Source organism: Lampris incognitus, chromosome 4 (genome assembly GCF_029633865.1).
Source record: "Lampris incognitus isolate fLamInc1 chromosome 4, fLamInc1.hap2, whole genome shotgun sequence".
NCBI lineage: Eukaryota > Metazoa > Chordata > Actinopteri > Lampriformes > Lampridae > Lampris > Lampris incognitus.
Genome location: NC_079214.1, coordinates 51,476,349 through 51,499,615, shown reverse-complemented (window position 1 = coordinate 51,499,615; position 23,267 = coordinate 51,476,349). Strand labels below are relative to the sequence as shown.

Genomic DNA, 23,267 nt, shown 5'->3' with positions numbered 1-23,267 from the left:
ACACACACACACACACACACACACACACACACGCACACACACACACACACGCACACACACTCTTATGAACAACATTGCCATCCCGACGATTCAGCAAAATTGCCCCACCTGCTGAATGTGAAATACAGTGGGAGAGAAATATGACACCACAGCCCCATTGGGATTTCCAAAAATTGATATCAGTACCAGTAGAGTGCGTTTCTTGTAGGAAAAAAACAATTAACCCATGGTTGCTCCTTGCAAAAAAGAAATATCGTCTTGTCATGTAAGCTTAGCAACATAAGCTACACTATTTATTCAAGTCACAGCATACCTTCAACAGTGGGTGACAAGGAGAGAAAAACAGGATGAACTTCGGTCCTCCGATCACACATTTTCCAAACTTGATCGTGGACAGTCCTCGTGGAAAACTGAATGATGATCTGCCTGAGCCTGTCGGTTTTCATCTTCTGTCCCAGTCTGTGCACAGTATCCACCGTGTTATGCAGTTGCTCGGCTCAGAGGGGGGCGACCTGGGTCAGGATCCTAATCACTTCTCTGATGCCCCGCCCCCTCTCTCTCGCGGGACGCCGTTCAGCCGTAACGACCATCTCCGCTTGTACCTTGCATGCTCCACACACGATTCGTAGTGCTGCATTGTCTTTCTGAAGGGTAACCACCTGTGTCTCCAGCTTGTCCACGTCTTCAATTATAACTTTCAGAGTTGTCGTATTCGCGTCAACAGATTCTTTGATTTTGATGACTGCTTCAGTATTGTAGCGAATTCGGGGGGGGGGGGGGGGGACCACATGAACTGCCGCGGCCGGGACGCGAACCCGTATCCCGCACCGCTGGAGACATCGCTGACCGCTCGACTAAAGAGTCAGACCCGTCAGCCAGCGACGAACGTGTCTACTTATTAATGCACGTTACAGTATTCTCCTTCAACTGCCGCTCAAAGGTTTGGATATGGTCACTTGTCCAATTTACGAGTGGTTGTGGAATTTACGAGTGAGGCTCTGAATGGCGTTGAAAATGAGACTTTGAGATTTCTTCCTCCTGAACAGAAGATTTCCTCGTTTTCTTCGGTTTCAGTTTCGGTTTCGGGCTTTTCACCGGGGTATGTCGTCGATGATCAAGTTGTGTCTCTTCTTTTTCCGTCAGAGCGATCTCCTCATCGTCACACGCTTGCTGAAGAACGGCTAACGAGTAGCCGTGACCTTTGCTGGCTCTAGCCACATCGTTCATTTTAGTAATTTAAGATAAGTTGAAATGGTCCAACTTGATGCAAGGATTTAGTGCACGATGGCAACTGTATTTGTTTTTTTATCGTTTTACTGTAGGTTTAACTGCCATAAATATTATTTATGTCAGTATTGGATATATTTTGTTTACTCACATTATTTATATGATTTATTTTCGTGAATTTTGATTTTGTTTGTATTGGAGTTGCACGAGACTGGGTGTGCAGTTTGTGTTGCACAGGGGACATATTTTGTTGTTGCACGTGATGTTTTCCACGTGGCACAGCGCTCCTCTAAGAAGTCGGCAGGTGTAAGAGGTTTTGTACTCCGTTTAAAGTCGCGAGTTTTTATTTAAGTGTTCATTTCTTCGAAGATTTTATTTATTTATACTTAAGTGGACTCATTCCCTTGAGGTTGGTGCAGCCAGCGAGGTATGTTTATTTGTATTTTTTTCGTCATTGTGCATATTTATATTTATGTTTTACGCTTGTACTATGCGATAGTAATATGCTGTTGTTCTGTGCATTTTGTATGTTTAAAGTTTGATGGTGGATTTAAGGACGAAAAGCGGTGTAGACAAATAAATCCATCTGTGGCAGAGAACTCGTGGTCTGGTCTAATTCCTGGAGGGAGTGACAGTAGGTTTTAGACGATGTAAAGGTGTTTATAGGAATTAGGTCTCACAGCATGCATAAAGTTCGACCGTTCACTCCGCCATCTTGGCACGCCCCCACACATTGTTCTACAGTTCTGTTCATCGTCTGTGCAACAGAAGCATGGTCACTAAGGCATCACATTTCAGTGTTCCCCCCGCTGGAGTTGTGTCCAACAGGGTTAGCCCTATGCTCCCTCAGCCCTGTGGGTTAGCTATCGAATAGCTTAGCTATCGGTTAAGGTAAGTGTTGGGTTAGGTAGAGGGTGAGGTTATGTCAGGTTAAGGTAAGTTAGGCAAAGTTTAGGTAAATTCAGTGAAATAGGGTTGAGGGAACATAGACACACTTGTTGCTGAACCAGCGGTTATGACCTGATCAAAAAAAAAATCAACAGCAGTATGTCAGAGACTGGAGAGTATCTACAGCCATGGTAAAGATTCCAGTTAGCATTATATAACTTGACTCCATGGTCCGGACAGATAAAATAACGATTTAGTTAATGGAGACAAGTTACAGATGTTCCCTTGTTAGGGTGGGAATAAGAAGAGACTCAAAGCTAGGAGCAAAAAGTGAAGAGAAAAAATCTGGAAAAAAAACTGGAAACTCATCCCTCTCAGTCATTCCTTTTTATAGCTCTCACTTAGATTTCCAATGAGCCTGTGTTGCTGATGGGTAGAGCATGGCACTAGCAGTGCAAAGGTTAAGGGATCTGTAACCAGAAGGAAGCATAGTATGAATCCCACCGGTGCTACTTTCAAATAAAGATGTCAACCAACCACAGATATGATACTATGATGATAATTTCCACAAGATTCAGCTCAGGGGACACATAACAAATCTCATTAGCTGCTGTTTTTGGGTCCCAGTGATGCAGAGCGTGCTGACAGCTGACTGAATGTGAACCCACCAGTGTCTTCCTGAGGCCAGGACAGTGGAGTGCAGAGGCAATTTCATTCATCAAGTTAGTTCTGGTTCACTGCCTCTGTCTGTCACTAGCTGTTCGCTCCAGAGACCATCACTCATACCAACACAGCCTTTTCAGGGAAAAAATATTCCTCTTCACAAACAGCCAAACAGAATAGATACATTTCAAAGCTAGTATTTAATTCTTGCCAGATATTGCTTTACTGGGGAAAATAGAAATGTGGATGTTTCTGCCAGAAAAGAAGGGAGGTCATGGCATGCTTTCAATTTTGAATATAATTTTGTTCAGTTTTGATTTATTTATCTCAACAGCAGTAAATAAAATCAGATTCTACAATTTATAATAGAATTTACTACTAACCTACTGTGGTGGATTAGGGTCATGCATTAGTCAGGGCCTCAAGGAGTTTTCTTACATTGAAGCCAATGAAAAGCATGCATTCCAAAGACTTTGCTTTGAAAATTAATGAACTCAAAGAACTTCTCTAAAGTTGCAATATTCAAACTTTTCTGATTTCACAGCACATTAAGACAGCAAAATATAGCATTTCAATATGCACATATGCAGTATGATTTCCTTGTGGAGAGTACTCTCCAATTAGGTTTCAAGACTGCTCATGTGTTGTGTTATTCCCATCATCCATGTCCTGGTCTGTAAGATCTATGAAACTGTTATGTTGTTGCAGTGATTCCACCGGTTGGGATGAGATGCACTCGGCTGTCCTGCCTGGTCCTCATAATGTCATTAAATGAATTGCATAGGAGTCTATTGTCACTGCAGTCTTTTTCTTCCTACAAGAGACAAACTCATTAACTACCAACATGATATTTGGGTTTAGCTATGCTGAAGGGATAGAAGTCGAGGCAAATTGGAGGCTAACAGATAAAGGCATGGATCAGAGCCAGCACGTCTGTATGGCTCAGTGCTGTTATGTCAGCATGCAAAAGGCTTTAAGCTATTAGTTTTGGGATGCCTACATAATAGCTTGTTATTAAGTGATTGAATTCAATGTGGATTTTAAAGGTTATATAACTGAACTTGGCTCAGAGTGAAGTAATCAGCCAAGACAAAAGCCACCAATCCATGGACCCTGGCATGGTAAACTAGGTAGGTAGAAAAAAATCAATAATATAGTAATGACACACTTGCCTATGTGATTTGTATTCTCCACTTATTTTTTCAACCCTCATTCATTCAGGCATGATAGATTGGGCACTTAGAGCTTTTTTCACCGTCGGTCTGCATCACTTCCCACACAAAAAGTGGGAGTGTGCCTTTACAACTACAGTAAGTCAGAGCGGAAGCTGCATGACTGTCTGATTGGCAAACAAGTGATTTCTGCAGGGTAAGGCAGCAATGGCTGTTGAAAGGGGGAATGGCATTCCTCATTCATCTTACACTCAGATTTTCCCAACTTGTCTCCTCTGGCCTCATGGTCGATGCCACCAAATCACAAAACATTATGAAGAGTTCGAACTCCAAAATATCATACATCCATTTTGAAAAAGTGATTGCTCCCTATAAACTCACCATAATTATAGTCTCAAAAGTCTCCTTATTTTGTAAGAAAAGGTTGATTTTCATGCCAACAACGTATTTCAGTTTTATTGCCACTTGTTATGTTTCCCTATTTCTTATTTTGAAATAAATGTGAAGAACATGGAAAATCTTAATATATGCTGACGCCAATATAATATTGCATGCATTTCTGTATTTTCTCCCCAATTGTATCCAGCCAATCATCCCACTCTTCCGAACCGTCTCGATCTCTGCTGTACCCCCTCTGTCAATCTGGGTAGGGCTGCAGAATATCACATGCCTCCTCCGATACATGTGGGATCGCCAGCCGCTTCTTTTCACCTGACAGTGAGGAGTTTCACCGGGGGGACGTAGCGCGTAGGAGGATCACGCCATTCCCCCAAGTTTCCCCACCACCGAACAGGCTCCCCGACTGACCAAAGGAGGCGCTAGTGCAGCGACCAGGGCACATACCCACATCCGGCTTCCTACCCGCAGACACAGCCAATTGTGTGTGTAGGGATGCCCGACCAAACTGGAGGTAACACAGGCATTCAAACCGGCGATCCCTGTCTTGGTAGGCAACAGAATAGACCGCCATGCCACCCGGGCGCCCCATGCACTTCAGTATTACCGAGGACAGATCACAAAATGTTTTCAAAATTTGCCTTCTGAAATGTCTGAATTTCATCTTGAAATTGATTCATCACATTGTTTTGGAGCAAAAGTATGCACTTTACTATTTTGACCAAAGGATTGTTAATGCAGACCTGTGAAGCCTATGCAGCATATTAAGTGTCCATATGTTGCAGTATCATACATAAAGGTCTGAGAGTCCCAATGCCTCAGCTTTGTGATAATGCCCCATAGCAGAGCGCTTGCATAATCCTTAACTCTACAAAGTAGCAGTTTATAATTTTTGTTATGAAATGAGCTACACGTGATAAACATGGTAATTACAATTATTATTCTGCTCAGCTGCCAAAGGTAGAAAACTGCGGTTGCACTGAGCAGTTCCCAGGTATGAACGTGTATAGTTACTGAACATGAATGTAAAACTGATAAATGTGTGTACATGCATACTCAGCAAAAAACCTCTGGGAAGATAAAGGGAAATACATAACCATTCAGCAATGTGCTCTTTATCAGTGTGAGTGGAGGATAACTAACTTTGAAACTCAAATACTTTTCTTACCTTTGCCGATACCTGTCTACCTGCTCCATCGGTGTTAAAACATGCCAGTATGATTTAATCATCTAACTGCCACCATGTCAAACCTCACATTCCCAAACAATGTGAGAATAGGCCTGTCGATCTGACAAATAGCATCAGGGAAGAATGCAAGCTTACATTATTAACTTAAAACTCAATGCTACATAATACATTTGGGGAGAACACACACACACACGTACGCACAAAGGTTACATACATTCACACATGCCATTCATGAGGGAAGTGGGGACTCCTTAGTCTACTTCCACTTCCCCGAACTTCCGGTTCGATCCAACAACTTTCCAGTTAAAAAGGCCACTTGTCAAAACAATTTAACATTTGCACAGGGCAAGGAGACCTGTGCCATAATGAACTGGTTAAATGTGGATATTGTGCATGATTTATTTTGTGAATATTGTGTAAATTATTGTAATTCAACTTGTTTCTTGTCACATCCTTTGTGATATACATGTTTAAGTCTTTACTACATACTGTACATACTGTACTGTACTTGAGATAGATAGATAGATAGATAGATAGATAGATAGATAGACAGACAGACAGACAGACAGACAGACAGACAGACAGAGGGATTTAAATATAGTATATATATATATATATATAGAGAGAGAGAGAGAGAGAGAGAGAGAGAGAGAGAGAGAGACCTGATGCTTAAATTTGATTCTGAGTCTGATGCTGTCATGCTTGGTCTGGTGCATGCTTGTAAACTAAAGCTGGGAGCAATGAGGCTTGCTTCCACTTCAATTATACAGCACATCTCCTCTTTGAGGGCCAGGGTGATGAGAGCAATGTCCATTCAGACATCGCGTCCAGCAGCCGCTGTGTGCAGACCCCCTACCTCCCTTCAGCAACCTGTTATTAATGCCCTCTGGCAGGGCTGCCACACAGCAGAGGGCAAGGCGTGGGCGCACTGCCAGCTCACTGCACTCCACGTGTTTGCTCTGCAGTCATTAACAACAGTGTCACCAAGTCTAACAACAGTGGAAAAACAACTAATGGTGGGGGTGGGGGGGGGTGCTGATTAGACGCTACACTCCTTCATGGATAAAATATGATATGGGCTATTCATAGCTCCTGCATGCATAGCTGAGCTATCTGTTAAATCAGGTGAAAACAGAAACTTCATTAAAAGCACAACTATTTTTTCTTCTAATGAAGAGAGTTTTTTCTCCATAGCTTACAGTAACCATTGGCCAGTGGGAAGACTGGAAAATAATGGAATCAGTGGCAGCATAAGCTAAATCTATAAGCATAACAGCTAACGAAAGTACAGTGTTGCTTCATAATGTCAATCTTTCTGAAAGTCTGTGTATAAGGTTAAGTCTTAGTTCTATAAGGGCTTACAATGTATCAGGTGAGTGTTTAGTCACAAATATTGATACCCCCCCCCCCGTGTGTCATTCACACACACACGCACACACACACAATATTCCATCATAATTTGATGATGCTACCATGAGAAAGCTCAACTTGGTGCTATAGGTCTTGCTACATATCTGTGTGTGTGTGGGGGGGGGGTCCAGGGATTCCTTAAACTTAGGAACCACTGCAAACCATGGCTATCAAATGACAATCATCAGAACTGTGGCTTAAACAACGCTGAAATAAATGACTTATCAAACCTTAAATCAATGAGTACCTTTTTTAGCTTATTCTTAGTGGGCCTTAGCTCCCTAGTGTAGGTAGTGATGGCATCAGGTTCCCACTCCATTTCCCCACAGGGCATCTCCACCACCCCCAGAGCAGCCTCTCTCAGGCCAGAGAAGTCCCTGCTGTAGACGGCCAGTCTCAAAGTGCAGACGCGGAGCTCCTCTACAGAGCCCACCTGCAGCACAAAATTCTGGTCTTGGAGGTCGGGGCTGAGGCTTCGGCGTCGCGTTGCTACCTGCTGAGGAGAAGGGCAGAGCGGAGGAAGGCTCGCTTTGACAAACAATCCATTGCGCCTCCGCGTGGCTCCTGACAGCCGTAAGATGCTGACAGCCAGGCTACCACAGGTGGAAGAGAAGAGCAGGGAGAAGTGGAGGAGAGGCGCTGGCTTGGAAGGGATGGACAGGGCACTGGAGCTGGAGCCATACTGAAGCTGAGACGGAGCAGCTGTCAGATGACTACTCTCACTGAGCAGGAAGGTGTCCCCTGTCACAGTGCTGCGGCGGTCTAGGGCTCGCCGGGTTTTGGATGCCAGGCTCATCTTAGGGATGGAGGGCAGAGAGGCGCGGCCATGATTGGCAGGTTTGCTGGGACAGCAGGGTACAGCTGAAGTACTGAGGCGCCGCATGGGAAAACGAGACCTCGGGGACTCCTTTGGCTCAGCCGACCTCGGAAAAGTGGGATCAAAGGGCAGGGCAGTGAGGTCATCCTCAGAGGGAGAGGGACTGCTTTTAGGGGAGGGAAACTCCAGCACATCTCCCTCCAGCTCCTCATACTGCTGCTTGACAGGTAGGGTGCAAGGGGCAGGCTTCAGAGTCACAGTTACTTGCTCAGCAGGACCACTGCAGGGGGACAGCAGCACAGCCTCTTTGTCCTCAGATGAAACGCTCTTCCTTCTGCGCCAGCACAGGATGCAGCCCAGCACCAGACAGTAACAGAACACAGCCAGACCCACTGCCAGCAAGATCTGCAGGTGAACTAGAAAGAAAAAGACGGACGGACACCAAACCAGTGGTCAATGAATGGTGTTAATAAAAGCAGCACTAATTGTGAATATGAGAAAATGAGAGAGAGAGAGAGAGAGAGAGAGAGAGAGAGAGAGAGAGAGAGAGAGAGAGAGAGAGATGAAAGGGGAGAGGTGATGGGGAAGAGAGAAAACGAGACTAATCTCTCAGAGCCTCTTTTTTGCTTTGGAGCTAGACTTCATAATGTATTTGTTGTTTCTCAGCAATCCAGGTCATTGGTAGTGTGTTAAAATGATCAGATTAGATAAAACTGATCAGGAGAGAGAGAAACAGATGCACAAAAAGATAAATAAATCAGACTAAAGTTTAAGAGAGGGCCAATTCATTGCAAAAACAACGATGATATCTGTAACAATAACAACACTAATCTTGTTGTGTCTGTGCTCTTCATCCTTAATGCAATTAAACAGGAAATGTCTTGGGGGGTTTATTTTTATTATTCCCTCCAATAACTGGCATTGGCATGGTAGCTGCTTTGAACCAAAGCAGGGCAATACCACACACCAATTTCCTGCCCACTAAATCGTGCATGTGCTCCATGTGGGAGTGCCTCTGACTGCAATTTCAAGAGCAGTGTGATTTTAACCCTGAAACCCTTTCGCTCATTTCACATCGACAGCCATCATTTGTATGTTGAGATGACTCAGGCATTGGAAAAATGATGATTGCTGATTACCAGGAGGGATGAACATTAAAGAATATGGCTCTTAAGGGACCATCAAAAGCGCTCCGCCCTGTGTGGAGTGTGCAGAGGTCCCTCCTATCTGAGGCTATATCTGCATTTATGGACAAAACCAGAGGTTGTTATGATGTAGAAGTGATTATATTTATCGACATTCTAACCTGCACTCAAAAACATTTCGATAAAACTTTAAAACTCTGCAACTTTGAAACGTACAAGACTCAACACCACTACCAGCACCCTTGGCAAGTGAACACTGAACAATTAGAAAGTTAAAACGTATTAAGGGCAATTGTGGATGATCTACAAAGTAACAGCAATTCAATAACTGTTTGATCACCCCCCCCCCCCAGAAAGTGTGTGTTGGCGGTGGACTTCCGGTGGGCAAGTTAGCAAGCTGTTGCTACCAATTGCAGTCTTACAGGATCACGTGGTCTCAGACTTTACACAAAAACGACCTTGTCACTCCAAATCTACACACGTGCAATGTGAAATCCTCGTGTCTAGCGCTATTGTTTTTATGATCTAAATAAGAGAAACCGGATAGTGCAACCTCATTTAGACCATCGGAGCCCACCTCACACGAAGTGTTCGTTTGTTCAGCAAATAAAGTATCTAAAGTCGAATCGCACATGTCCCAGTATTCAAATGTGCTGTTGCTTCGTCTTGCTCCCCCGAAACACAAATAAATGCAAAAACAACGACTCGAACTTCAAACTGGAGTCCAGCAACTTTCTGACGGTGATCCAAGGTCATGTTACTCCGTTTCCACAGCATCAACCTAGCCTCGCTGCACCGAAACAGGAAGAGGGCTGCGGGAGGTTTCCGGTGCGGACTCTGGAGACGACTGGTTTCATTAAAGAGGGTTTGATGGGATAAGCGACAGCGACGGTCGAAATGTAAATCCTATGCTATTCGACTGGCCAGCCAAATACTGCAGTCTACCACACACAACGGTGATTTTTTTTAAATTGTTGTCTAGTTTATATCGAAAGTGGTGTATTTGTCTTTCTTAGTAGGCTGTCTGTTAACGGTTACCCTCTATGACACATGGATATAACGCACGTGCGCCTATCCTTACTTTGAGGGAAAGACCCTGGCACCTATTTCTTTTCACACTTCAACAAATGAAATGTATGCTGGGGACGACAAGCTTCTTTTTTTTCCTGTCTGCAGCCTTTTGGTATCTGTGTTTTATTTTTTTGTCTCAAAAATAAGTAGACTATCTCATACTTGATTTAAAATAACAATAACAAAATCCGTAAATTTAATCAATAGAACAATCGTGCTTCAGACGGCCCGTTACAACAACTTTATACATGCATAAGATTGAAACTAAAAAAAAAAAAAAGTAGGGGCTCTTACCTCCTATAATGTACTGCGACATGTTTCTGTGCCGTTCGCTGTCGCTGTGGAGAGAGGTCCATTCCCATTAAGCCAGCGCGGCAGAGTGCGTCGCTGGAGACTGCGGCGCCTGCAGAGACCTGCTGCCTTCCAGCCAATCACAACTTGGGGTGACTAAGCTTTTATCTCAATCGCACTAATTGTGCGTGGGAGGCAAAAGTATCTGTTGCCCCCCTCTTTACAACCACAGGGGCCAGTTCTACCAACAGCCGTTTGTCATCTTATTGATTATATATATATATATATATATATATATATATATATATATATATATATATATATATATATATATATATATATATATATATATATATATTTATTAACACATACAGGAAAAAAAGTTTTAATGCATTGCAGTGTTGATATTCCGCTCCTCATTAGTTGAGAGAAAACACTATACATATATATATACACATATATATACACACACTGTGCAAAAAACCAGCAGAAATAACTGGAGCGATATGTTTCAGTTTTTTTTTGTTATCGAGAACTGACAACAAAGGTGAGATCCATCCTGAAAGTATTTGTTTCCTTACCTCGTATCTTCATTTTGTCTCTTACCTTAATTGACACGTTACATTTTACGAATTTTTTTTACATCACCTCTTGCAGCCTATTCCTCAGACTCATTCATTCTTGAAATTGGTAGTCCAGACTCCAGATCCATCCTGCACCTATTCCGATAGGTGTTCGTGGGTAAATCACAGGACACATACACAACGTTTCATACCTAAGGTCTCCCATTCACTTTGATATACATGGACTGGCAACCGAGTCTCAGACTCGGTTGGGACTGGAGGGGAAACACATGGAGGTGCAAACCCCACACAATAGCCCAGAGGACTGTGATCAAACCCATGAGAGAACAAAGCTGGTTCTGCCATCCGCGCACATAACAAATCAAGATGAACTTTTTTTCTTTAAAGTTTATCTTAACTTATATTTTATGCTATAATTACAGGATGTCTACCTGGTTAAATTATGAAAATTTTGATAAGAATTACCGCGAAAATTGGTGACTAAAGATAAGGCGAGTAGATTATTTTGGCTACACATAAACCCGATGATTGATAGGAGGATGAACAAATAGACACGCTAAACAGATAGACAGTCTAAATGGCCTAATACGTCTGTGCAAGTGTGCTTCCACCAGCAGTTCCTGTGAGAAACATGCAAACAAGTGCAAATTGGACTTCTTAACCCTTGGTCTAAGGCCAAGCCAAAATAGGCTAAACTGAACTAGCTAATTGCATATGTGGGGTCTGATTTAATTAGAGGATGGCTTTTTAATTACACACCCTATTTTTGCTCTTTAACGCTCAACAAGGCATTAAAAAAATCGTTAATTTAGCTAGAGCTGGGCTGGATTCACACGCCTGTAGGGGAAAATACATCACACTGACTCATCAATATGAGGCATGTGCATTGTTGTGCCATAAATAGGACCCCCTGTGGGTGAAAGGGGCTTGTAGAGGAGGCGCTACATCGCTCCACATCAAAACACATGACGGATTTTATTTTTCCTTCTCCAAAAGCACGGGGGGACTCGTACAGAAGAATAGGTTGCCATCTGAATGAATGTTAGATATGTGTTTACTGCCTGCCCATGAGTTTAACAGTCTGATGAAAAAACAGTCTAAGAAAAGATGCACTGTGGACTTTGGATTTGAAACTCACGGGGCCAGCGGGCGAGCCAAAGGAAATGTCATCATGCATGCTCATTTTTTGTGACAAAAAAGCCATTTAATCATATTGCATGGGTGTAGCCAAGGAGGAGCCAAAAACAAACAAACGAAAAAGGTCCAAAAAAAAAGTCCCAACTAAAGTGTACTCAGTGAAACCAAGGAGCAGTTACCTTAAGAACAAAATGAACTAGTCACTACAATATGATGTTTTGTAGCCTCAAATATCCATTATTTCGGGCGTCTGGGTGGTGTAGCGGTCTATTCCATTGCCTACGAACACAGGGATCACCGCTTCGAATCCCCCGTGTTACGTCCGGCTTGGTTGGGCGTTCCTAAAAACACAATTGACCTTTCGCAAAGTACCGCCCCAGAACGGTGCTTGTCCAATCCTACCTTAGCAACGGTTTCTATGTGAGGGAGGTCCGTCAAGCTTTCACACACAGCAAAATGCTGAAACGGTGTGCCTATGGGATCTGCAAATCGGATACTAGCTATCTGAAAAGTTTGGAGGGGGTGTAATTTTCTTTCCCTTCCCGGAACCCAGAATGCAAGAAGCGAAATGTCGGCAATAGATTTCGCAGTATAGCAGACCCCATGGCCAGCTTAATCCATCCAAAATCAACAAAAATACCTGCCTGCTCCAAGCTAAGCTGGCTACTAGCTATTATTGATAGCTAATACAGCTAACGTATTATTACTGTTACTTTTACCCACACAATTATTATTACCATTATCAACATATCAGCGTATTACTGATTAACAAAATAACATTATTAATATACCTGATGAACGTAACCAGCTTAGTCTGTGTCCAGAGATACCTAATTTAATGATAGCTAATAATAGCTAGCCCACTAACATAACTTTGTTATGCTAGTCACAGGTTAGCCAGGTTCCACCTTTCATTTCAGAGCATAAAGACCCGCGGGGAGGGTCGGCTGGGATGGTCTCTGGCCAGTCTGACCTCCTCATATCCGGCCTATTTTAAACTTTTCTCCCCCTCTGTGAGCTCCAGGTGGGGACCGGCCGTTCGGAAAAGTAATCCCGCCCGCGGGGGCATCTCGTTTGCCCTATTTTGTTGAAAATACCGGTTCTGGCCCGAAGGTTAAAAAAAAATCATGGGGCGGTTCCCCCGGCCCCGGGGCATGTCCCTGGCCGCCCTGCGACCCCCAGGAGCCCATACAGTACCCCCGAAAAAGCCTGGATAAAAGAACGCTATGGGGAACCTTGGCCAAAATCAACACGACAATATGGTGTTGTTGACAATGGATTATCAAAACTATACCAATAATAGCTAAATATGCAACTTACCCTACAGTGCAAGAGCACAATTGGTCCACAATGTGTTTCAGAATTAGTTGATGGGGTTTCTCATTCTTTGATTGTGACCGGTAAGCTTTACTCTCAATTACAGTCGCACCCCGCAGCCCGGAGTCCACGCAAGTCAGTTTTACTTTTAATATTCTGAATGTATCCCGCCACCGCATACTATAGCCCCTTCTGCCTTTCACGGGATGATATTAAGGATGAACGCGCTGATTTCTTCCTTCATGTTTTGGTGTTTTCCGGCTACTTCCTGGATGGTTCTGAAATGCTCGAAGGGCATAGCAACAGTAACTAAGGGGTGCGGGACTTTGCGAAAGGTCAATTGGCCGTGTCTGCGGGTGGGAAGCCGGATGTGGGTATGTTCTGGTCACTGCACTAGCGCCTCCTCTGGTCAGTCAGGGCACCTGTTTGGGGGGGAGGGGGAACTGGGGGGAATAGCATGATCCTTCCACACGCTGCATCGCTCTGGTGAAACTCCTCACTGTCAGGTGAAAAGAAGTGGCTGGTGACTCCACATGTATCGGACAAGGCATGTCTACAGCCCTCCCCGCATAGGCGGGGGGGGGGGGGCGGGGGGGATGGCTCGGAAGAGTAGGGTAATTGGCCAAGTACCATTGGGAGTAAAAGAGGAGGGGGATCTACAAAAAAAATCCATTATTTGGTGATCCTTCAAATAGTATGTTACAAAGTATAGTGTATGTGTACACTATACTTGATAAGACTTCACGCAAGCAAGGCAGCAGGCCCGGATGGTGTTAGGCCCAGGGTGCTCAAAGCCTGTGCCCGCCAGTTATGTGGAGTGCTTCACCATGTCTTCAACATGAGCCTTAGACTTCAAAGGGTCCCCGTGCTGTGGAAGACATCCTGCCTCGTTCCTGTGCCTAAAATGATGGATCCCAGGGGCTCCAAGGACTACATACCGGTAGCATTGACCTCACACATTATGAAGACTCTGGAAAGACTCATCCTGGAGCAGCTTCAGCCCACGATCAAGCCACACTTAGACCCCCTGCAGTTCATCTACCAACCGCAACTGGGAGTTGAGGATGCCATCATTTTCCTGCTTAACCGTGCCTACGCCCACCTGGATAAGCCAGCAAGCATTGTGAGGGTCATGTTCTTTGACTTTTCTAGTGCCCTCAACACCATCCGGCCAGCTCTACTGGGTGAGAAGCTGACAGCAATGCAGGTAGATGCCCCCCTTGTGTCCTGGATTGTTTAATACCATACTGGTAGACCACAGTATGTGCACTTGCAACACTGCATCAGACAGAGTGGTCAGCAACACTGGGGCACCGCAGGGGACAGTCCTGTCTCCCTTCCTTTTCACCCTTTACATCACAGGCTTCAACTACCACACAGAGTCCTGCCATCTTAGAAGTTCTCTGATGACCCTGCTATAGCTGGATGCATCAGTAAGGCGAGGAGGCTGAGTACAGGGCTGTGGTGGGGAACTTTGTCACATGGTGTAAGCAGAACCATCTGCAGCTGAACGTGACTAAGACAAAGGAGCTGGTTGTTGATCTGAGGAGGGACATGACACCAGTGACCCCTGTCTCCATCCAGGGGGTCAGTGTGGACACTTTGGAATACTCCAAGTACATGGGGGTGTATATAGACAATAAACTGGACTGGGCTAAGAACACCGATGCCCTCTGCAAGAAGGGACAGAGCTATCTCTACTTTTTGAGGAGGCTGAGGTCTTTCAAAATCTGCCAGTGCTCAGGATGTGGTACAAGTCTGTGGTGGCCATTGCTCTCCTATTTGCTGTTGTGTGTTGGGGCAGCAGATTGAGAGTAGCGGATGCAAACAGGCTCAATAAACTGATCCGCAAGGCCAGCGACATTGTGGGGGTGGAAATGGATTCTCTGGTGGTGGTTTCTAAGAAGAGGACGCTGTTGAAATTATGTACCATCATGGACAATGTCTCCCACCCACTTCATGACGTGCTGGTTGGGCACAGGAGTACTTTTAGTAATAGACTCATTCTGCCAAAATGCACTACAGAGCACCACAGGAGGTCATTCCTGCCTGTGGCCATCAAACTTTACAACTCCTCCCCCAAAGTGTCAGACACTCAGAGTTAATGGTCATTGGACTGGCCCTTCGACTTGTTTTACCCTGGAGGGTTTTGTTTGAGCTGCTTGTTGTGTGCTGCGTTAGTGCAGTATAGATAGGGTGTTATGTGCACCATGTTTGTTGATAAATTTTGTTCTTATTTCTAGTTGTTATTTTATCCTTTATTTCTATTTGTTTCTGTTTTCTTGTTATCTTGTATCTTGTTAGTTTTTCGTTTGTTCTTACGAGAGCATGAGTATTAGAATACAATTTCCCCTCAGGGTGAATAAAGTATTCTGATTCTGATCCACACATAGGTCAAATAAGGCCAGCTTACATATTGTATCCTGTGCTCAGAAAAAAAAAGAAAAAGGTCCAACGTTTGGGGGAAAAAAAAGGCCCACCCCTATTTGTAGGCTCATTTGCAGCATTGTATTGTAAGTATAGGACCATGTATAGACTGAATTGTTATGAATGATTCATTTTCTAATAATGTCCATGAACCAAAGGAAGTGAACAAGCAAGCACACCTTATATAGCCAGCATTCATCTGACCTCATCAATTTTCATCTATTATTTATGTTCACCAGCTCACTCTCGAGTTGGAGAAAAATTACATTTATCTTGGCAATTGTGATGCAGGTTCATCATAGTGATGGTCTGTTATTGGAATTGAGAGACGGGCAGTAAATCTTTCTACTCGAGAAACCAGCAAAGTGTGATTTTATGCAATAACAACCAAAAACTCTGCTTACCATTTGTCTCAACATTTATGACATGAAGACGGCTTTGAAGTTTTTGTACTAATCCTCAAGTACATTTGTCTTTAGAAGTTAGGGAGGTGTGTATTATGTATTCAAAATAAATGTAGTCATGATTAACAAGTTGACCCTATGATCCGAACATGACCAAGACAACATCACAATTAACATTATATATTGTAAGCAATGACTAGAGGCTTAATGGTGAAACACAATACTTGAATAGAATACAAAAATGCATGACCAAGTTTCTGGTGGCTGAAATAACTGCAGCCTGGTAAAATTAAATATCCCAAGACAACATAAAAAACAGGGTTCTTTATTCCGATTAATTTTATGATTTAGAAAAATGACATTAATAAATTTAGAGTTTCAACAGTGATACTGCTCAACATAAATCTCAGGCTCTTAGCCTATAAAATGCCTAATCTCTTGTGCAGCTAGCAGGTGGAAACTACCTAGCATACAAGTGCCTAATCAAATGAAAGAAAATAACCAAATAAAATAACTGCACAATAAACAACTGCAGGGTCCTCCCTGTTACACGAAAAAATTTTTTTTAAATGAAAAGCACAAAATTAGTTGCCACCAAACACAACATCTTTAGCTAATAAATGTGATTAGCCTAGCCAACACTCACAAGTATAGAGTTTTACATGGTCCTCCCCCACATGGTGTGATGGATGCCTAACTCTGCTTGGCTATCCTTTACACATGGAAACGCTCCAACAATAAATCTGCGAACATCACACAGTATAACATTACAATCGGCAACAGATCTCACATATTACATCTAACACAGCATTATTAACATTCATCTTTCAATACTTTCTGCATTAGATACCATTTTAACATAGAACGTTAACTCTTTTACAAGCTCTAAGAAACACAGCCGATCACTCCAGCGTACTTGAGGAAGGGAACGAAAAATCGGAACTTCCGGTTTAATCTCCGCTGTTCTAGCTCGCGCTGGGGGGGGCTCCACAAGGCACAGCGCTCTCTGGTGGTTTTTTACTTTAGAAATCAATCCCCACCCGGCTACATAACCACGAGTATGAATAAATTCACACCATTTTCAGGTGCAGTGAATAATGAGATGAGGTAGTATGGCAGGTAGTATGGCATAGTTGCTATGGAATTGGTTTTATAAGGTTAAAAGTAGGCTATATTAGTGGGGCATATTAAAGGATTCAGTTATAAGACAACATAGGCCAAGTTTTGAGAATTCCCTTTTAGCAGCAGTACTTATGGAGAGGTTTCAGCGTATCATTGCCTAAATCAAATGTTCGACTACATTCTTGCATAGACACTGATTGTTTCAACAGTGGCTCACCAGGCTGTCTGTTGCCGGGAGCTTTGTCTATGTATGTTCTCTAAAGAAATCTGCCTTGGGAAATAAACCAGCTCACATCCATTAACACAAAAACACACACTCAACACAAACACGCATTATAAAAACACACTTTATGGGTTCTTGGTCAATGAGTGAGTGGTGATACAAAAGAGGGAGAGAGAGACAGAGCGAGAGACCGAGTGCGCGAGTGAGAGAGAGAGACTGGGACTTATTCGGTACCTTCTAGGTTTTTGGTGAGTATAATCTGGATGAGGGGCCAAAGGAAGAGCAGCAGTATGACACCCTCAATCACGCCCTTGCAGAAGAAGGAGATGACAGACTGCCACACAGGCTGACTGGATTCCTCCTTCTCCTCCTTTCCCTCCTCCAGGTAAGGCATCGTGACAGACTGAAGTCAAACTAGTGAATTTGTCAAAGAGCAGCCAAACATTTGAGATGAAGTTTCAAAAACATATTCCTAAAACTGTATCTTGTTTTTTCAACTTGCATTTTTTTTGGTCATTCTTTTAGACACAAAAGTATTTGTTGCCTCTGCATACTGTTGACTCCATTTACAGTTAGCTGCTGTTTTTCATGACCAAGGATTCAGCTTGTTCAATGGTTGCCTTTATTATAAGTTGCTCTGGATAGTAACATCAACTTAATGTTTGTAATGTTAAATGTTATTTACACAGAGAACCGAGGGTCAACATGATGTAGGTGGTCAGCTGTGAGATACAAAAACTGACCGGAGATAGTGCCTTAAATCTTTTGTTATTGTTTTTCTTTCATATAATTGTATTTTGTGAATATTTTTTGTATTAAATCATGAAAACCAAAGAAAGTTTACCGATGATTATTCTTCATGCTTGCTCAATAATCCAGGTAAGGAAATCCCAGAAAGTTGAATCAGCTCATCTGGACACGTTTAATGGGAGAAGTGTTTCAACACTCATCTAAGTGACTTCATCAGTCTCAAGTGACTGCAGGTATTCCCCAACCTTATAAACAGAACAGTGGCATAATGACAGAAACCAACGATCGGTTTCATATCCGAACTGCCATGACCATTAACTAGAGTTACAATGGCCATTTGTACTATTCACAGAGGATTGGGGAATAGTTGCAATCACAGCATTGTGATCGTGGCCTGACAAGGTAGTTGAGAAGAGCTACCTCGTCAGGCCAGGACTCCGCGGTCTACACCTACAGGCCAGTGGCCACTCTTTTAGGGATGAGGATGTGCACATCCTTGGTAGGGAGGAATGCTAGTTTGAACGGGGCATCAAAGAAGCCATCTCTGTGAAGAGGGAATGACCATCTAAGATAACATATGTTGCCATCTTACAATGCTGTGATTGCAGCTATTCCTCAGTCCTCTTTGAATTGTACACATGACCATTGTAACTCTAGTTAATGGTCATGGCAATTTGCATATGAAACCAATCGCTGGTTTCGGTCATCATGCCACTGTATTGTTTATAAGGTTGGGGATACCTGCAGTCAGTTGAGACTGATGAGTGATGAAATGTTTCTCCCACTAAACGTTGTGTCCAGATGAACTGATTCAACTTTATGGGATTTATCAATAATACCATTAAGAAGAAACTCCTTGTCATTCTCTGGACTCCATCAATGGACCAACAAGACCTTTGTGGTGGTCGGAATTTTAATTTTAGATTCTCTGTTTTTACTGAGAGCTGACACGTCAGCATCCTTTGTCCGAAATTCTGTTCCTCTCCAGCCACTGCCTTTCAGCCAACTGACAGCAACGACATACACAGTGATCTCTCAGCCCCATGGTTAACTGACCTGCCCCTCCAAAACAACAACACAAAACATGTCCATATAATATTCTTAGATGCTGTGTTTCTAATCCAAAAGGTCTGACGATTTCAGTGTTCCCTTGTGTTCGTTGTAAACGATGAACAATAAATCTTCTGCACTCCTCACATATTTTGCTGGATGGCAGACAAGAGATGGATGCTGCCATCCATCCAGCACAACTGATCTGCACAGGATGCAATTAGGTCAATGCGATAAAAAAGAAAAAAGAAAAGAAAAGGAAAATAGGAAACAAGAAAAGAAGAAAAAGAAGAGACAATAGAAAAAAAGGGTTCTTCTGTTGGAAATCAGAATTTCAACTTATGAGGATACTGGAAAAACTTGGTGAAATCTGTCAAGAATGTCAGAATGTCAGTGATATGGACTGCCCCCAACCTGACGCACCATATGTCCCATTGGTCCACACTCCACTCATGGCTTCCACTTAGAGAGGAAGAAATGGTAGCACTGCAGGGCCTCCAATCTCCAGTGTGGAGAAAGTGCCTTTGGAAAGAACCCAGACAGTCCAGCGTGGGGAGAGGGAAGTAACTCCCCCTGGGGGTCTTATCCTTGAGCCAAGGTCAGGTAGAGGCAAAGCCAGAAGAGACAAGAAACCAGATAGTTCAGCCAGGGGCTTTAGTAGATTCATTATACACCAGGAAAGCTCGTAGATTTCGTGAAACAGCAAAGATACCTTGTCTTAACTTCTCCGATGAGGTCCTTGGTCTGCAAAACCTATGCTAGAGCCCGTCCCTAGGTCTGTACACACCATTTTTGGAGCAGGGAATGCCCGAAGCTAGTTCATGTGCTTGTGCTGATTTGATACCATCCTCACATTTGGCGTCCCTGGCAGCATCTTAGAAAACAAAAAAAAAACGTCCCCAGCATACAGTGGTGGATCTAGAGATTTTTTCCTGAGGTGGCAAAGGGGTGGCAAGACTGTGTCCCAGAGGTGGCAGCTGCCACCCCTTGCCACCCTGTAGATCCGCGCCTGTGAGGGGGAGGGGGATTCTAAATCGGCGACTTCTGTTTGAGATGAGTTTGGTGCGGGTCTCATTGACCTTCACCATGCATGTACATAAAATATACTTTAAAAACATATTATCTGATTTATAAATGGGGTGGCAACAGGGGTGGCAAGACTGTGTCCCAGAGGTGGCAGCTGCCACCCTGTAGATCCGCCCCTGCCAGCATGTCCCCTAAAGGTCCTCTCCGAACATCTGGTAAATGTCAATGCGTAGGGTTTTCGTTACGTCACGGGAACGTTATTGTGAGACGTCCCACAACATCCCCGTGATGTCCCGGGGACGTCTAGAAGACTTTCCTCTAACGTCCCTGTAATATCCTCGGGACATTCTTCGAACGTTCTTTGAGTCCCGCAATAACGTCACAGTGACGTCTACAGGACTTCCTCCTAACGTCCGTTCCGCAATAACGTCCCGGGGACGTCATGGGGACATCTACAGGACTTTCCCGTAATGTCCCTGTAATGTCCTAACGTCACGGTGATGTCTAGAGGACTTCCCCCTAACGTCCCTGTAATGTCCTCGGGACGTTATAGGGATGTCCCGCAATAAGGTCCCCGTGACGTAATGAAAACCCTACATAATGCCATTTACCGGACGTTCGGAGAGGACCTTTAGGGGACGTGCTGGGGACGGTTTTTGTGTGCTGGGATATCGCTGGTTGCTCCAGAGTGATCCCATCAGGGTGAATAACACGTCTCCTTTTAGAGTATGCTACATCTGTTGTCCGCTGTGTTGCCATCCTTCATCATGTGCGGTGGACGTGTTTGAAGAACACAGGTGGCTACTTCCAGCCTACACTGAGTGTTAACTGAAATGGGGCTTTATCATCTGGTCTGCTGCAGCTTTTACTGTATAGTTGGCAACGTTCCACTCGCAACTGCAGTATGGTTCCAGCTTCTAGCCGCATACACACACGCACACACACACACACACACAGGTACATGCAATCATATGCGCACACAAACACATGCACAGAGGCACACATGTACATACAACTGTAGGTGAGCATGTGCATACAAACAGACGTACGTGCATAAACACACACACACACACACACACACACACACACACACACACACACACACACACACACACACACACTATCGCTAGCCTTCTATCAGCAGAATCCACTCTGTTCTTTACTCTGTGGGACCTGCAAGCTGTCACTTTCATTAGTAACCTCTTCCCCTGCAGGTTTACAAAACGAACCCTTCTGTCTCCACTCTGCGATACTCGATGTAGAGTTTTGGGCTGTATTTAAAGATTGTGGTTCTCTATTATCTGAATGCTTTTTATGGTATATATTTTTTAAAGAATTTAGCCACCACTCAAATCCAAAATGCTACACCATCAAGAAAGGCTTGGTGTCTTGACTTTGATTCTTTTACAAGGGAAATTTTGAATATTGTGGTTATTCAACCCCTAACCATCAGGGTTACCGGAGATTCTGACTTAAATACTAGGCCACCCAGCCTTTATGTATTTTATATATGAAAGCATGAATTATAATGGGTGTGTTTTAATTTTGCTGACGATATACATTTATTTGGTTGATTAATTTTGCATTCTCCCATAGAGAAGGTATACCTGATATACAAAAAAACCCTCATTAAATAAACTTTAAGAAGACAAGTGTTCTTTTCAAATATCTCCATCCAAAGACCATGTTTGTGTGTGGATGTATTGTGTTCTATGCATTTGTATTTGAAGACCGTGGAGGTTATGTTCAGGCGAAGTGTCATATTCATGCTCCAAATGAGGTGGTTTGAACACCAGTTTGCAAGAACCTTTGCAATTCTTGATTCTGTATTTCAGTAAAAAAAAAAGAAGATTTGGTTCTTTCTACACGATTCCTTGATATATTAATTGATCTCCACAAATTGCACTCACGTGTTCACGTACATCAGATCAACAACCAAGAAAGAATAGATCTATATACTAGACCTCGTTAGGTCTTTAAGGTGGGAATGAACGTTAGTTGTCGTCTTACACTGGTCTGTACCGCGGCTGGCCATACTTAAACCTCTACTCCCATCTGCTGATAAGTATGGGGAAAGCTGAGGAAGAGGAAATGGTAGAAGAGAAGCTGAAACAAGAGAGTCAATGGCCCTATCCCAATGTCCACACACCGGTTACTCTGTCCCACTGTCAAATCGTCACGTGCATGAGGACTCTCCCGCATACATTTTGAGCACACTTTTGTAAACTACTAATGAGACACGTTAGCCCCTAGCTAACGGCCCCGACCCTTTAGCCGAGCGGTTACTGATGTTGCCTTGGTGGTGGTGCAATACTCCCGTATTGAATCCCGCACCGGGTGAAAAATTAACCGGTTACACTTCTTTTTTTAACAAATCTTTGTTAAAGCAACGGATTTAGTATACAGAGGACGGTATACAAAACGAACATACATAACAAAGGAACCAGGGGTACATTACACAAAGATATTAAAAGACATACATCAATTAAAAGTTTTGACAGCCTTTTTGTTCGCAGAAGAAGAAATTAGTTTTACATATTGTTCAATTTCTTTCAAGAAAACAACAAAAAAATTTTTTTTTGTGAATTTGCTTTTGTGAATAAAATTGTTTGCCAATACTATTAACAGATTTATGTGCACACTCCGTAACTTTGCCTGAGGAAATTACCTACAGGTCATTGCGCTGTGACGTTAAACGCAGGGTTATCAAGGGAAGCCAGGAAACGTTAACCTCAGCCGTGAAGAAAAAACAAAAACAAAAAAAAACATCAAGACAAAAAGTCCAAAACCTACAATAGTGCGAAACATGTTTTTGCATCGTCAAGGGAGCGTGATATGTTGCAAAGTGCTGTCACATTCCTATTTATACCATTTCGACCCCTTGTTACCTCTCGTACTCAGCCACTTACCGGGTGACATCGTGAGGTAGGGTGGACGTTGGGATCGGGCCTGTATAGG

The 23,267-nt window shown here is 43.4% G+C and overlaps 1 protein-coding gene across 1 annotated transcript in view; it reads right to left on the bottom strand.

Annotated features, from left to right (window-relative positions):
- The window catches only part of LOC130112065 (synaptotagmin-4), a 32,629-nt gene extending 14,752 nt beyond the window's left edge, over positions 1-17,877 (bottom strand). The window contains exons 1-2 of the mRNA XM_056279367.1: positions 17,718-17,877; positions 7,193-8,178 (exon numbers count right to left, since the gene is read on the bottom strand). Of these exons, the coding sequence (XP_056135342.1) occupies positions 7,193-8,178; positions 17,718-17,877 (1,146 nt within the window). The remainder of the gene's footprint in view (positions 1-7,192; positions 8,179-17,717) is intronic.
- Between the last annotated feature and the right edge of the window lie 5,390 nt (positions 17,878-23,267).